This window comes from Temnothorax longispinosus, chromosome 5, assembly GCF_030848805.1.
Source record: "Temnothorax longispinosus isolate EJ_2023e chromosome 5, Tlon_JGU_v1, whole genome shotgun sequence".
In the NCBI taxonomy this organism is placed as follows: Eukaryota; Metazoa; Arthropoda; class Insecta; order Hymenoptera; family Formicidae; genus Temnothorax; species Temnothorax longispinosus.
The window spans coordinates 22,380,610-22,394,993 of NC_092362.1; the positions used below are offsets into that span (position 1 = coordinate 22,380,610).

The 14,384-nt window shown below is 32.6% G+C and overlaps 4 protein-coding genes across 22 annotated transcripts in view; 1 reads left to right on the plus strand and 3 right to left on the minus strand.

The window, feature by feature from the left end:
* Piezo (piezo) overlaps positions 1-1,296 on the minus strand; it is a 31,822-nt gene extending 30,526 nt beyond the window's left edge. For all 13 annotated transcript variants that reach the window (XM_071779328.1, XM_071779324.1, XM_071779323.1 and 10 more), the window contains exon 1: positions 893-1,296. The gene's annotated coding sequence lies outside the window, so the exon portion shown is untranslated. The remainder of the gene's footprint in view (positions 1-892) is intronic.
* A 466-nt stretch (positions 1,297-1,762) lies between these two features.
* LOC139813683 (peptidyl-prolyl cis-trans isomerase, rhodopsin-specific isozyme) lies at positions 1,763-5,269 on the minus strand. 6 transcript variants are annotated; one of them, XR_011732211.1, is made up of 6 exons: positions 5,048-5,268; positions 3,184-3,388; positions 2,884-3,086; positions 2,547-2,686; positions 2,169-2,276; positions 1,763-2,021 (listed from the first exon to the last, which is right to left on the minus strand). XR_011732211.1 is itself a non-coding variant. In XM_071779337.1 (5 exons), exons 1-5 carry the CDS (start codon positions 5,099-5,101, stop codon positions 1,925-1,927), a joined length of 699 nt encoding a protein of 232 aa, XP_071635438.1. In that variant the 5' UTR covers positions 5,102-5,269; the 3' UTR covers positions 1,763-1,924. The 6 variants fall into 6 exon arrangements, 2 of the variants coding, with proteins under 2 accessions (XP_071635438.1, XP_071635439.1); XR_011732214.1 differs by having other exon boundaries at positions 2,007-2,021; positions 2,449-2,686; XM_071779337.1 differs by lacking the exon at positions 2,169-2,276 and having other exon boundaries at positions 5,048-5,269.
* Positions 5,270-6,103: 834 nt separating this feature from the next.
* On the plus strand, positions 6,104-10,059 carry LOC139813680 (carboxypeptidase B). Of its 2 annotated transcripts, XM_071779333.1 has the most exons (6): positions 6,104-6,429; positions 6,549-6,743; positions 8,183-8,290; positions 8,525-8,658; positions 8,742-9,140; positions 9,491-10,059. In XM_071779333.1, exons 1-6 carry the CDS (start codon positions 6,165-6,167, stop codon positions 9,851-9,853), a joined length of 1,464 nt encoding a protein of 487 aa, XP_071635434.1. In that variant the 5' UTR covers positions 6,104-6,164; the 3' UTR covers positions 9,854-10,059. The 2 variants fall into 2 exon arrangements, with proteins under 2 accessions (XP_071635434.1, XP_071635433.1); XM_071779332.1 differs by lacking the exon at positions 8,183-8,290 and having other exon boundaries at positions 6,118-6,429.
* A 637-nt stretch (positions 10,060-10,696) lies between these two features.
* LOC139813682 (trypsin-1-like) lies at positions 10,697-12,608 on the minus strand. The gene is made up of 4 exons (XM_071779336.1): positions 12,460-12,608; positions 11,843-12,152; positions 11,055-11,361; positions 10,697-10,952 (listed from the first exon to the last, which is right to left on the minus strand). Exons 1-4 carry the CDS (start codon positions 12,509-12,511, stop codon positions 10,788-10,790), a joined length of 834 nt encoding a protein of 277 aa, XP_071635437.1. The 5' UTR covers positions 12,512-12,608; the 3' UTR covers positions 10,697-10,787.
* Positions 12,609-14,384: the final 1,776 nt, after the last annotated feature.

Here is a 14,384-nt window from a genome sequence, read left to right on the forward strand (position 1 = left end):
TTACATAAATTTAAAAGTTAAAAGGTTTTAAATTTGTCTTTTATCTATTTTATTGAGAGATTTTTCGCTTATTTTTAAAGATAAAGTGTAAATATAAAAAACCTGACCGTATTATACTGAAAAATATTAACTACTATTTCAGTTGTAAAAAAAATTTCGTAGAAATTTTGTTCACGCACAGCTATTTTTATTTTACATATGAGATCTGAGTCAACACAGCATCGCGAACTACCGTCCTTGGTCACGGCATATACATTCGCAGTGGCTCACGCTTCCGTTTACTGTAATTGTTGCCGGTTGCCGACAATGCTGATACTACGCGATAACGCAATCCTACACCTACAATGAGTATTCTACTAACTTTGCCATTAACGTTCTTTATATAACTTTTTTTATATATATTAGCAAATCTTACAAACTTTATTATCAAACTCATTCATTGAATTCTATTCATTATATACAGATCAAAATTAAAGCCACGATTATAAGTTTAATTACTTAATTCCATTCATAATTTCAAACTCGATTTGCAAGCATCGAAGAAATCTTGTCAACAGGTTTGTGACTGGAAGAGGAAACTCCAAGTCTGATGCAAACTATTTTATTTGAAATTATCGACAACGCATATATACAATCTGTCAAGTCATGCTTTTTTCTCTGATATTTCTAGATATTATACATCTATTAATTAAAGAAAACAATCTCTTTGACAGCTCAATCAAAACACGCTCTCGCGATGCCTTCCAAGCAATCTTCCTTCATCGAAGATCTGCTTTCATGACATCAAAGATCAATAAATACCGAACCAAAGCAAGAATTGCCAAACGTTCCGCTGTTATTTCTGCGTTGCAGGCCTCGACGTAAAATCATTGTAGTGGAAAACGAAGCGTACCTTATACGAGCACGCTCAAACACCGTTTCGGAACATCCCCCTTCAAGAACGTTCTCCCAGCTGTTCTCAGATCGATCGAACTTTGAAGGGAGCAACATGCGCTTCCCGGCATGCACGCTTTTCAGCAATCACGAGAGCAATGCACCATCACCATTAGCGATATCCTCTCAACGACAAACTCATCGCGTTCACGGCGCACTCAATTACCGCGTAATTCCTCGTGACTTTATGAATGATAGCACTCACGTACGTCCACGTGTCATCTCTATTATAAAATCGACGGATCGTCGACCGACCCTGAATTCTCTCTTTTACATATACGACTACAGCCGACTTCGGCCGACCACCGACGTCTGATGATCGACGCCGGTTTGCCACCGACTGATTTGGCCGTTCGGGGAAGCCTAGCCAAGGCTGACTCCGATATCCGCATCTACTCGGCAAAGTAGTGTGCATGCGCGATAACTTTGTGCGTCATCGACGCTATATCTCATAATGCGATATTCTTTCTTCCTCGCCGTTCAATACAATTAATCGTAATTTAATTTAAAAGAACATTTTTCTTTCTCTCTTTTCTTTCTTCTTTACGTATTTAATGTATATATTATCGTGTGATGACGATGAAGAAATCGTCGTGTGAATTTTACAGCGGTACATGTTTTAGAACTGTATCGGGCGGATATGAGTTTATATATAATGATGGAATGTTAAATATATATGTTTTTTTTTGCATTTTATTAATTTATTACAAAGTAAATGAAGCAGTTTTTGAATGATAATATCACGGTCTTCAAAGAGATGGCGCTTGATGCTTCTTTCTGCTCGTGTTATCGAATCGAATCATATATATGCTACGTTATATCAGCTCTATACGTGATACAAGTTCCTTTATAAGATTGATACATATAAGTAATGTACAATTATACAATTTATACATAGTTTTATATACAATAACAAATGTGAAATCTATAGATCAAATAAAAGCATAAATTCATTATTCGAAATATCAGTCTTTCGTATCAAGATTGTCGCTCAGACGTCCAACTGTTTCATCATGTAATGGAAAACCGCTAGTATCGAGAAGCTAAATCCCAATGGTACGCAAGTCGCCTTAATCCACGCCCATGCACTGCAAATATGCACATTTTAACATTAATGAATTTATAAACTCAGCCGTGTCACTAAAAGATTATTTGTCCAGATAAAAGACGTAAGTAAGTAAGTAAAATAGATGAAGATGGATAAAATTACATCAAAGAATATATTTTTAATCTACCTTGCCAGCGTATTGCAATTTTTACGTTTACTTTTACATTTATGTCTATTCAGCAGTCTTTTCATTTGCGCAATCATAGCATAAAACAATCAAGAATATAAATTGTGCCTGGAAAAATAACACAAATTGTAACTGTGCGCAGGAAAGCCTATAAAGCTATCGAAGCGTGTAAAAATATTTATAGCCAACTTCATATACATCATCTAATGTTACTCAAGTAATTAATCATTATTGTGATAACTACGCCTCTCAAATTATGCAAAGATAATTGTCAACGTACAGTTTGTAATTAATAAAGGAGAGCGTAACGTAGCACTATAGGCTCGGGGAAGGGCACAAATTAGTAACATTAAGGTCACATCGATAATATTAAATTACTCGTAAGGATTATCTGATATAGTAAATGGCTCCGTTGGAAGAATTCCGCTATCGTAAATTATTACAGGCACGAGTGGAATATCATCGCTATCCGTTTTGATCTGTTCGATCTTGAAAACCACAGCTTCACCGCTAACCACCTACAAAAAAAAAATGATTTAAAATTAGCGGAAAGGTGTCTTGAGTATATCAAAATGCATTAAGACATTTAAATAATAATAACATAATAATAAATTATAAGTAAAAAAATGTCGTCTAACAGATTCTTTTTCAAATGTGCGTGAAACACAAATAGATAATAAATTAAGTATCGTATAATTTCATGTATTTTTATTACTTTTCCAAATGCTGTATGGTGATCGTCTAGCCAAGGTGTTGCTATAGTAGTAATGAAAAATTGGCAACCGTTGGTATTCTTTCCAGCGTTTGCCATGCTGACGAACAGTGGCCCGCTGTGTTTCACCTCAAAAGTTTCATCGTCGAAATATTTGCCATAGATACTAATAGAACCGGTACCATCGCCATTTTCGACGTCACCACCTGTAACACACGCGTAATTACAAATCTAATTGATAATTTAATTGTGTGCAATATTTAATAAATAAATCATTTCTAATCAAAAGTGCAAGAGCGTAACCTTGAATCATGAACTTTTTTATCACGCGATGGAATTTCGTCCCTGCATATTTTTTCCCGGCTACACCGGTGGTAGCAAAAGTGATAAAGTTTTTCACCGTTTTTGGCGCAATATCGCCAAACAGGCCAATAACAATCCTGCCGACTGGATGATTATCAATCATGATATCAAAGTATATTTGATCGGTGACTCTGAATGTTTCTGCCTAAAATAGAAATTTTTTTAAAGAAATTTTTTATTTATTTATCTTCTATGCATTGCATAACAAATATTTGTTACAAATAAGAATAAAACCATGTTTGATGTCAATCAATATCAATATAGATATTAAAATTAAACAATATCGTTGGAAAGATACTGAAAAATCTAGTATAAATAGGCATCTTAAAATGTTCTCTACACAGATAAGTACAGATATCATATATTTCCACTCATACATTAAAACTGATTGTCGCAAAGCATATGGATTTTCTTCTGTCTAAACTGGTTTATACGGAAATTGAAAACATCTCTTTTTATGAGCATTGTTTTGTCAATCCATAATCTTTGTTTGAGAATATACTGGTGGTGTGTTAATATGAAATTGTACTATACATATATTGACACTTCGAGATTAGTAATATTAAGACTGTTTAGTTATCGAAACTGATCACCTTCAATGATTTCAAATAATATAAATGCAACTATGTAGGATAAATTAATTGGATAAACATTGTCTAATCTTGTATTATAACGTATTAAGAGCAAATCTGCTTAATATCTTTGTTATAACATTTTAACGAAATGTTTCCGGACTTATGTTTATACAATATTTTTTTTCTTATTTCTACTTTAAAATATACTGGCAAAATTTTATATAACATTACGCAACGAGCCAGATATTAAGTTTTATTTTTTAAATTACTATATATTATATTTTATTTTATATGTATATGAATTGAGTTCGACTGCAACGCAAAAAGTTTTGATTTTATTTAGACACTCTACGCTTATGTTTCCAGATAGAACGCATATCTAAAAGACGTCATAAAGACGTTTTTAAGATGTCTTTTAGAGACACGTATGTCTAAAAGTTACCTTGAATATGTCTTTACGATGTCTTTTGGACATGCGTGCTATCTGGGTCTCTAGTATTTATGAAAAGTTCTCGAATGTGTTGCAAATCTTATTGATACTATTTGAATGTGTTTTGAATATTGTAATTGTTTGAAGCTAGCAGAAGTGATACAGAATAGAGATTATTAATTTAATTTGTATTCGCACGATTTACAGTGAGTTGCATTTAAAATGACATATACATTTGCAGAAGAGTTATTCTCATGCAAAGCCACATGAACATATGCGTCTATATCGAAGCGACCAAAAGAAACCTTACGACGTATAAAGGTAACGCGCGTCTGACCTATTACTATTTTATCTATTTATTTCTACTTTCTATGTATAAAGCGATTTCTCAAGTTTTAAATTAGATAACTTATCATAAAATAACGTCCAAGTTTTATCATGTCGATACTAATACGATGGATATAGAATTTTTATTATTAGATTCACAAAATAATGCTTTTTTGATCAAATTTTCCGAAAAGATATTTGCAATAAAAATTCGGTGTAGCCCAATATAGTATTTTGCGATAAATCAGATTTTTTAAATTTTATAAGAATGCGTGCAATGTAAAGAGTTAATATCGAAATGTCATGAAAATGTTTAGTCGCAATTTGACACAAAATATTGTACAGGTAAAAAAGATAGAAGGTCTTTTATAATAAACAATTAATTTCTACGTTAGTTATCAACGGTATCAAAAAAGCAATTACGGTTAGGGAAGATATAATAAAATCGTCTTAAGCACACAGCAAACGGTACCTTAATGATCGAGGCAATAGTCACGAGAACGACGATCGTCAATAGGCACTTCATACTTTTACGATTCTGTCTCAAACGCTGCCCTGAGATAATACGGATGTTACGGCTTCAATTTTTTAATCGGTTATCAAGACGATCACACGTTTGCGACGCAACGGTATAAGAACGATGCAAGAAGGATGTGCAGAAGCCGCGTGTCTGCCCGCGATTTGCGCCGTCGTCGAGAGCTGCGTCGGCGCTCTAAATTGAATAAAGTATAGCCGTACATTAATGGGCCAGTTGCAGTAACGAATTCTTGCAGCGAACAATAACATTTCAAGTTTATAGATAATTATGTAACTTAAAAATAAATTAAATATAAATTAAATAGAACAAAAGATTCTGACATTTACTATTTTCTTCGTATAATAATTTCGGAAAATCTTTTTATATATAGAACTCTGTAGGTATATAAATTATAAAAGCCATAATGTAATAAACAAAATAAATTTTATATTATATAATTTTTTTCTTTACTTAATTAAGTAGTTTTGTAGCTCTAAGAAAAAGTAAAGAAACATTCTCATTTTTATTAATTTAATTTACAGAATTGTTTAACGAAATAATTTATTAATTTTGAAAAAAGAATTAAACCGATCTCTATATTATATAGAGTATAGACTAAGATCCCTAATTCAAACGTCAGTGATTATAGAATATAATTTCTATCGAAAGAGAAATAGTTTCTGCTTCGACTGCTTTTTTTCATATCATCAATCAGAATTTGATATTTTACTTCTTGATGTTTCAACTTTTGAATATCAATTCGACGTTACTAAACATATACATTTAGCTTTATTTAGTTTTATATCGACGGTTGACGTGTGTTTTGACGTGTGTCGAATATACTACATAAATAAAAGTCTCTGTTTAGCATTACATATGTTATCTGTTTAGTTATTGTCCTTCTAGAATCTTGAACAGTATGTATCCATTTCGAACTGAATTCGCTACGATTGTAACGGATTCGGCAATCCCCGGACCCTCGATCGAGTGGTTCCGTTACTCCCGATCACCGATCGTGCCGTGTATTATAAAAGCTGTGTGTATTCCGCTGTTAAGAACAGTTCCGACGAAAATGTACAACGGCAGACAGCTACGAACAAAGCACACGAAATGGGTGACGTTGACGACGATGACGATCGTCGTCTTCGTCGTTGATGCAACTATTGTCGTGAATCCTGAAATAGAAGAAGCTGTGGCTTACGGTAGTGAGATCGATCAACCGGTATATAGAAATGATCTGCAGAAACGAGTCATTTACGAAGGGGATCAAGTGTGGAGGATCTACAAACATAACGATTCCGTGAACGAATTGGTGCAGCATTACGACGAATACGGTTGTACGTAATAAATAAAATTTATATTAAAACACATAATTTTACGTCTAATTCGAAATAGATATGTATTGTTAACGATTAGAAGGAAAAACAGCTAAACAAAGCCCTTTTTTTAAATATAGCATATTCGATATGGTCGAACGAACCGTCGACTGCCGATATCTTCATAAGAAGTTATATGCTTGATAACGTCGAATCGATTCTGAAAGATTGCGGGATTAACTATCAAGTTTTGATTGATGATGTGCAAGAGGCGATTGAAGAAGAGAATACTCCTCTTTCAATGGAAATGCAAGAAGAGCTTGAAGGACGCAAAGGTTTGAGGCTTTTATTATATCAATTAAACTTAATAATTTCTTAACTGATATACTATAAAATCATTCAGCGATATAATTTTAGAAAAAAATAAAAATAAGAGAAATTTTTAAAGGGGGATTTTTAAATTTAAATAGTAATAATAATATTATTAATATTAATGTAAAGTGACATTTATTGGTATATTCGAGCATCGCTGAATGTTTTTATTAATTTTCATTGAGGGCTTTACACGAGATTAATCGCTGCTTATTGTTTATGCTTCGACATCGCTCTTTATCATTTATCTTCACTTTTTGACACTCTTATTAATAATATAAAAGAACCAACCACCTTATAATTAGACTTGTTGACACTGACACTCATGAAAGTCACGGAAGAAGCTATTGTTCGATTGTTACTTTAGTCGGTCATAGCAAAGGAAGCTAATGAAAACGAGTCGATAATCCTTATTCGGAAATACATTCGAAAGTGATTCGTTACAAGTTACGGGTTAATTTTAGACTAGACTAATTTAAATAATCTTTATTTATTTGATTTCTTATTTATTAAAAAATGCGAACTAAATAATGAAAATAAATCTTTTAAAAATTAGTGCTGATAATATCATTCTATTATTTCATTGTTTCATCTTATCTGTAATAATTGAGACATCATGTATAGCGCACAGTAAACTTACGTAGGTCAAATGTTGTGTGTGTATGTGAAAACTCAGTAGATATGTCCTAACACTGATGTAAACATACTTGATAAAATTCTTGTCTATTATACTTACGAGTTTAAGACAATTCGAAGAGTTCTAGTTTAGTCTAATATTTATAGTAAAGATTATCAGTACATTTTATTATCATTTATATGTCACTATGTCATCGTTGGAAAATTGTGCCGTTGATACAATACGTGTATGTGTACGCGTGTGAGAACTATCGTAAAAATCATAGACTGGAATACATATATTTTCTAAAAAGGAATTAATGCCTTAATTAATTGTGTCAAATTATTACTCGATTCTATTCAAAGGGAAACAGTTGGAAACGAATCGAGGTTATCGGCCTCGAGTGAATTCCATTTGGTAACCCGGTTCCGATTCAATGCTGTTTAACAGTTATACTTTACTTGTGAGGCGTGTATAAAATACACGCGTAGTCTTCGCACGTACAGGCGTTCCGCGACGTTTCGACGGTTTTTTTTTACGGTCGTTTGCATAGTCGTTCGATCTGATCTCGATGCCGTTATTCAGGACGGGCTCGACGAGGCTTGGTTTTCGATTCGTGCGAGAAATTATTAGAGCTTTGCAAACAGTCAGTATTGTTCTGAAAAGTCGGAAAGTCGTTGGAACGCAAATTAGGCTGTTGGAATAATTAAAGTATAAGCGTTTGGGAATTATTGTAACGGCCGCATCGCTTCCGTCACCGAAGTGAGGTTTTCAGTAATTTTTTAGCTCGTTACGTTTGGTGGTGGCAGGGAGTCAGAAGTAGGTATCCACGTCCTCGTCCTCTTCGTTATCCCGCTAGTGTACATGGTGTAGGTGGTCCTTGGCGTTTTAGGGGTGAGCTTTATCAGACGCGCATAATCCGCTTCGTCGATTCAGTGAGATGTATCAAATGTACATAATATAAAGTATATTAAATATTATATTTTATGAAATGATAGTTGAAAAAACGAAATGCCATGTTTGCTTCTGTATTGCGTCGAGAGCTGAATCTGCGAAGCGGTTGTTATACAGGCGCACGAGAGCACGGAACGTGCAATCTCTGAATAATCTTGAAGGTATATCCGTCAGGTCATCGAATGGAGTGGACTAGTTATCATCGCCTCGATGACATTCACGGCTACTTGAATTATCTTGCGGAAACTTATCCCGATGTATGCTCCATTCAGACCATCGGTAATTCCATCGAGGGTCGGCCTCTTAAGGTATCGTTCACGTCTAATTTTAACATCTGTATTTTTGATACTGATGAGAAGTTCGAGTGTTAAAAATCTTACGAATGTTTAAGGTTCTAAGAATCAGTAACGGTAAGACGAACGCACCTGCGATATGGATCGACGGCGGTATTCATGCCAGGGAATGGATTTCACCGGCAGCTGTGACTTATATCATTGACTTTTTGGTTGAAAACAGCGAAAGCTTGGAAACGGACTATTACATCCTGCCGGTCGTGAATCCAGACGGATACGAGCATACGTTTATTTCCGATCGTTTATGGAGGAAGAACAGAAGGAAAGGCGTCAATTGCGCGGGCATAGATTTGAACAGAAACTTTGGCTATCGCTGGGGTGGAAAGGGAACCAGCAGAAATATGTGTCACGACACGTACCCAGGCAACAAACCGTTCTCCGAGCCAGAAACTGACGCCATTCGCAATTTCTTCGAGAACAGTTTAGCAGATTTCAAAGTTAGTTAATAAATTTTGTGCGTAGTAATTAGCGAATTTTTATTTACTTTGTTGAAATTTCTTGCATTCGCGTTGCTTTTGAAAAATACATCGAGTTGTACATACGTCAAGTTATAATAATGCTACCGAGAACTATTTTTAAATTAACATTTTAAACATAATAGTTACTAAATAGCTAGACTATATAAAATTTTTAATTCAAAATACTTTACAAAAATATACAAATATATATACATTAGAGTGTTTTACATATATCAATCAAAATTCATGGACAATCCAATTTTACATATCTTTATTATTAAATTTTGAAATATTTCACACTATGGCACTCCATTACTTTTCTCTTGCAGGCGTATTTGTCTTTTCATTCGTACGGACAGTACATACTCTATCCCTGGGGATATGACCAGCGTCTGCCACCTGATTACCGCGATCTTGACTCAGTAGGGCGACAAGCAGCTGAAGCCATGAAGAAGGCAGCAGGTGATAACACAGCGTACACTGTCGGGAATAGCGCTATAACGTTGTATCCTGCCGCTGGCGGTTCTGACGACTGGGCCAAGGCTTTGCTCAAGATCAAGTACGCATTCACGATCGAACTGCGAGACACTGGCAGATACGGCTTCATACTTCCAGCTCGTTACATTATTCCGACGGCCAAGGAAGCGCTTGCCGCAATACAAACAATCACAGAAGTTGTTAAGAAGTCGTAATTGGATTGCCGACTGTGCGTGTAAAATTGATTGAAAAATATTGCATAGGGTAGTAAGTCTTCTAGCCAGTTGATTTATACTTCTGTATTTTATATACTGTATGAAAACCTGAAAAAATCCTTAACTTTCAACATTCGCCGTTACTAAGCGTACATTATCTTTATATTATCAATGTGTGATTTGACCATGTCGACTATGCTATAAAACTCTATTTATCTATTTGGTAAGATTTTGTATAGGATTTGTATATTATGCAGAATTGCTTTTCTTTGCGATACTTTATAAATATATCCCTATATATAAAAATTTTAATTAAACTTTAAAAACAACTCTTTACGTAGTACAATAATTTTACATCTGTTGCATTTAAATTTATCTGCTAAAAGATATAAATTGCAGAGATATATTTAATTCTATTTGTGTTTTATTAAATCTTGAATATTCCGTGAAGATATAATGTATCTTCGCACAAGTTTAAATTTTCGTTTAATGTCCATAATATTTTTGGTTTCGTAACAATTATTTATTTTGTATCAATGTTAATTATTGGATTGTAGAACGGTTTTTATTCTATATATATTATAACATTTAACTACTTAGAATATTATATATTAAAATTTGTATTGTATATTAGCGAGTGTCAAGTACATATTTAAGATTAAATAAAACAAGTATATATTTAATAACTGTTTATGACTGTTATCTGTTAAATAAAATAAGAATAAACGAATAGCGATACTTTTTGCCATAAATGTTTCCTTATCCAATCAAATTACTACTTAAATTAGTACTTAAATTAATTTTTATTTCATGTAGTTTCGGAATAAAAAATATCATTGTTCATTTATGCTGCATATTTATTTACGTTGAATAATATGTAATATATAATAATTCGTCATCGGTATACAGTGATACGTCGTCAATATTGCCGTCATTAATAACTACTAATTTTCTGCGCAATCCAATCATTGAATTTAGACACTCTTGTGTACACGGATGGCGCGCCTGGAGTACCGCATGGAATAATACCCCAAGATACTATTCCAGTGAGCACCGGCTTTTGTTCATTGTACGAGACTAGAGGACCACCGGAATCACCCTAAAAGTGGTATTAAAGATTTTGATTAAATCGCCACGTTAATAGGCGACGTTACTCTGTTACGGTGATTTACTAAATTTATTGAACGTCTGGAACACTTACACTGCATGCGGAGATTTCATCGTACAATGGCCCAGTGCAGACATTGGTTTCATGAACGGGAGAAGATCCAGTCAAGCGCACGACGGATTCGTGACAAACATCGCGATCGACGTACTCCTTCTGAACGTGCTGAAGTATTTCTGGCATTTTCGGGAAATAGCCTTTCGAGGTGGAGCCCCATCCAGCAAGCCATGCCTCTCCCGATGGGTCACTTTCTGGTGATGCCAACTCGATGGCTTGTACTCGGTTCGTCAACTTCAATGGGGACGCAAGCTTAAGCAGACCAATGTCATATGGGCCAACACCACTGAAATTTAGAAAATCGATACAAATATAAAATTATATATTTATTAATGACGAAACTTTAAAGATAATTGTAATACTAGAAGAATTGTAGTATTAGTGAAAAAATAACAATAATCTACAGAGTTGACGGAAATATTTTGTACATATAAAACATAACAGATCCCGAGATTTATTTCATGCATCATCGTTTATCTGAGATATAGTTTTCCGTGCTTTATCGCTTATCTGATACACAGTTTTTCTAATCGTAAATATTAAGTGATAACCAAAATATCAATATGCTGCGTCATTATTAGTAATTTTAATTATTGTAATTTATTCTATAAATAGAGCGGCTCTGATTGTTGACGCATAAAGAAACATTATATTCTAGATTGCTAATATACACAATTACAAGTCAATTATAAATACAGCATTAATTATATATTAATCCGAATAAAAACTAATTGTTCGTATTTATTGATTTTCAACGTTTTACTTACCCCCCATATTTTTCATGTACAAAACCTTGCAAAACTTTGACCGTCTGTTCGTTGGGCTCATTACGTAGAATATGGTGCTTTCCAGCCTTGACGCTAATATAATTTGCAGAAGAAACTGCTTGAACGCAGTGCGCTGCAGTTATGATCCAGCGTTCGTTCAAAATGGATCCGGCGCAGAAGTGCTGGGAGTATGCGTGAAGGGAAACTATGTACGGGTAAGCACCTTCCGGTGCCTCTTCACCTCCGACCACCTGAGGTGAAAAATGCGGCAAGATCGGCATCTGAAGACCGATTCGGGGCCTTGGGCTCGCTAAAATTTGAATTAATAATATTTAAAAAATATATATTCTAGCCAGAAGAAGTAACACACCAAAGATAGTTCTATAAAATATAATTAGAAAAATTTGCAATAATATAATAAAAACTAAGTCTTGTTCTTTCTCTTGCTTAATATAATCCATGAAAGAAAACAATAATTTTATTATTATTTGTATAATAAATTTGAGACTTTTTAATAAGAGTAATTTTTTATGTGTTGCTTTAGTGTTTACTTTGTAACTTAATGAGTGTTTTTATCCAAATTATATGTGTTGTATAAATTAAGAAAATTGACTTACCGGCGATCGCCACTGCTAGGAGAGCAAAGGATACGATTGCTTTGGAAAACATTTTGCTGATTGATGTCAAACCCACGAATTAAGGGTATTTTATACTCGTTTTATGGAGTACATCCATATGATATCTGAACGATCAATGATGTCGCTTCGCTGATAATCCATTGTAATCTACAAAAATTCGTTTACGATAAGAAAGATTTACTGTAGACAGTCTTACGACTTAATTGTATTGATATCAATATTGAATCAAATAGTACGTCGCAGCTAATTTTAACGAACAATGCTACTAGTCCTATATATTGTGTATATATCGTCAATATAACAAAATCTGTATAATTAATTTAGCGATAAAAAATAGCTTCTTTAAAATTAGATACATTGATATAAAATGTATAAATGTATAAGTTTACAGTTACATAAAAAACGAAAATGTATTATTTATCCACATTTTATATTTAAAATTTAATTTATTTATTTACTCACCTTAATCAATCTTTTTTTTTTACAGAAAAAAGCGCTTATCAATAAGTTAAACAAGAATATCAGCTAAGACAATAATATTAAGAAATACATATTAAAATTAATAATGCATATTTTAATTATTTTGATAATGGTCGTAACTTTGAAATAAATTAAATTTAACAAAAAACAATAAATATAACAATAATAAAAATTTTTTTTATTTAGAAGTTAATCTTTCTTATTTGTTATTTGTTCCGATATTGTTTAAATCATTGTTTTAACATGCTAATCAGGTATAAAAGTTATTTAAATAATAACAATAAAACATTTTTTTTAGTTTTAACCAATTAAGCTACAATTCAATTATGATGGATCATCCAGTAGATAAACTTCTTGTATTGTCGTTATCTGATTATGCTCAATCATTATCTCTCAACAAAAATATGTAAAAAATGCGGAAAAACAGTAATCCGGTTTATAATAGAAAGAGTGGATTTATTTTTGATTTATTTATTTATCAAGATTGTCTGTGATAAAAACGTACTTCCCGGTTTTAGGTCAATGAAATAAAGAGTTTAGATTAGGAAGAAAATTATTATGGAGGGGATAAAAGCATAAAAGCTTGAATTATATACCTCTTTCTGCGAAATATTTTGTTTGTTTATTTTTATCTGTCATTTACTTTCAACGAACCACTCTGCGCTGTAAGTACAATTTCAACTCAGTACATTACAGATAATATAAGCAATTATAATTAATCAAATTAATTATATAAACAAATTTAAATATATTTAAGTTAACATTTCGTATTAGCTATGATAATAACAGAATAAGAATATAAATAAGAAAAATGAACTAATAAAGATTTGAAATTATTCCTTGATTAAAGATATTTTTCTTATCGTCAATGCAGAAAACAATATTTATTATTTGTATGGTATAATGCACTGACTCATTGGCCGCTGGGTTTTTAATAAATATACCTTTCTGTACATCTCATTTACCAATACAAGGTACAATAACTCCAATGCGTAATAAGTTTATACTTTATAAAATATTAATTAAAACATTTTTTTGAAAAGTTGCATTCATAAAATGCGCTTGATGCAAATTAGTAATGTGTTTCTATGATAGTTAGCAATCAAAAACGTTTATGCATTGTGACTATAATATTAATAGTGTACAAATTAAAAGTTTTAACACCAAAGATTAATTGTCATCTAACATATTTTTGTTAATTTTGATGTACTTCTTTGTGTAATGTCATCATAATTCTATTTTTCTTATTTATAATACATAAGTAAACTTTGCTTTGCAGAATTTTAAAACAATTACGCACACAAAGAATTTTAAACATTAATATTTTATAAGTTATTGATCATTCATGATGATTCATAAGTGAATGAGGTGTACTATAACATATTAAAAATTTAGTAAAATTAAAGGAGTCAAGGGTTGGTTGT

Excerpts from the sequence above, each read along its gene's own strand:
- LOC139813680 (XM_071779333.1), top strand. The coding sequence starts at position 6,165 with ATGTACAACGGCAGACAGCTACGAACAAAGCACACGAAATGGGTGACG. Across the intron at positions 6,430-6,548 it reads GCATTACGACGAATACGGTT|CATATTCGATATGGTCGAAC; the intron begins GTACGTAATAAA and ends TTTTAAATATAG. Across the intron at positions 8,659-8,741 it reads TCGAGGGTCGGCCTCTTAAG|GTTCTAAGAATCAGTAACGG; the intron begins GTATCGTTCACG and ends CGAATGTTTAAG.
- LOC139813683 (XM_071779337.1), bottom strand. The coding sequence starts at position 5,101 with ATGAAGTGCCTATTGACGATCGTCGTTCTCGTGACTATTGCCTCGATC. Across the intron at positions 3,389-5,047 it reads CTATTGCCTCGATCATTAAG|GCAGAAACATTCAGAGTCAC; the intron begins GTACCGTTTGCT and ends TTTCTATTTTAG. Across the intron at positions 2,687-2,883 it reads ACCATACAGCATTTGGAAAA|GTGGTTAGCGGTGAAGCTGT; the intron begins GTAATAAAAATA and ends TTTTTTTTGTAG.
- LOC139813682 (XM_071779336.1), bottom strand. The coding sequence starts at position 12,511 with ATGTTTTCCAAAGCAATCGTATCCTTTGCTCTCCTAGCAGTGGCGATC. Across the intron at positions 12,153-12,459 it reads CCTAGCAGTGGCGATCGCCG|CGAGCCCAAGGCCCCGAATC; the intron begins GTAAGTCAATTT and ends TTCAAATTTTAG. Across the intron at positions 11,362-11,842 it reads GTACATGAAAAATATGGGGG|TGGTGTTGGCCCATATGACA; the intron begins GTAAGTAAAACG and ends TCTAAATTTCAG.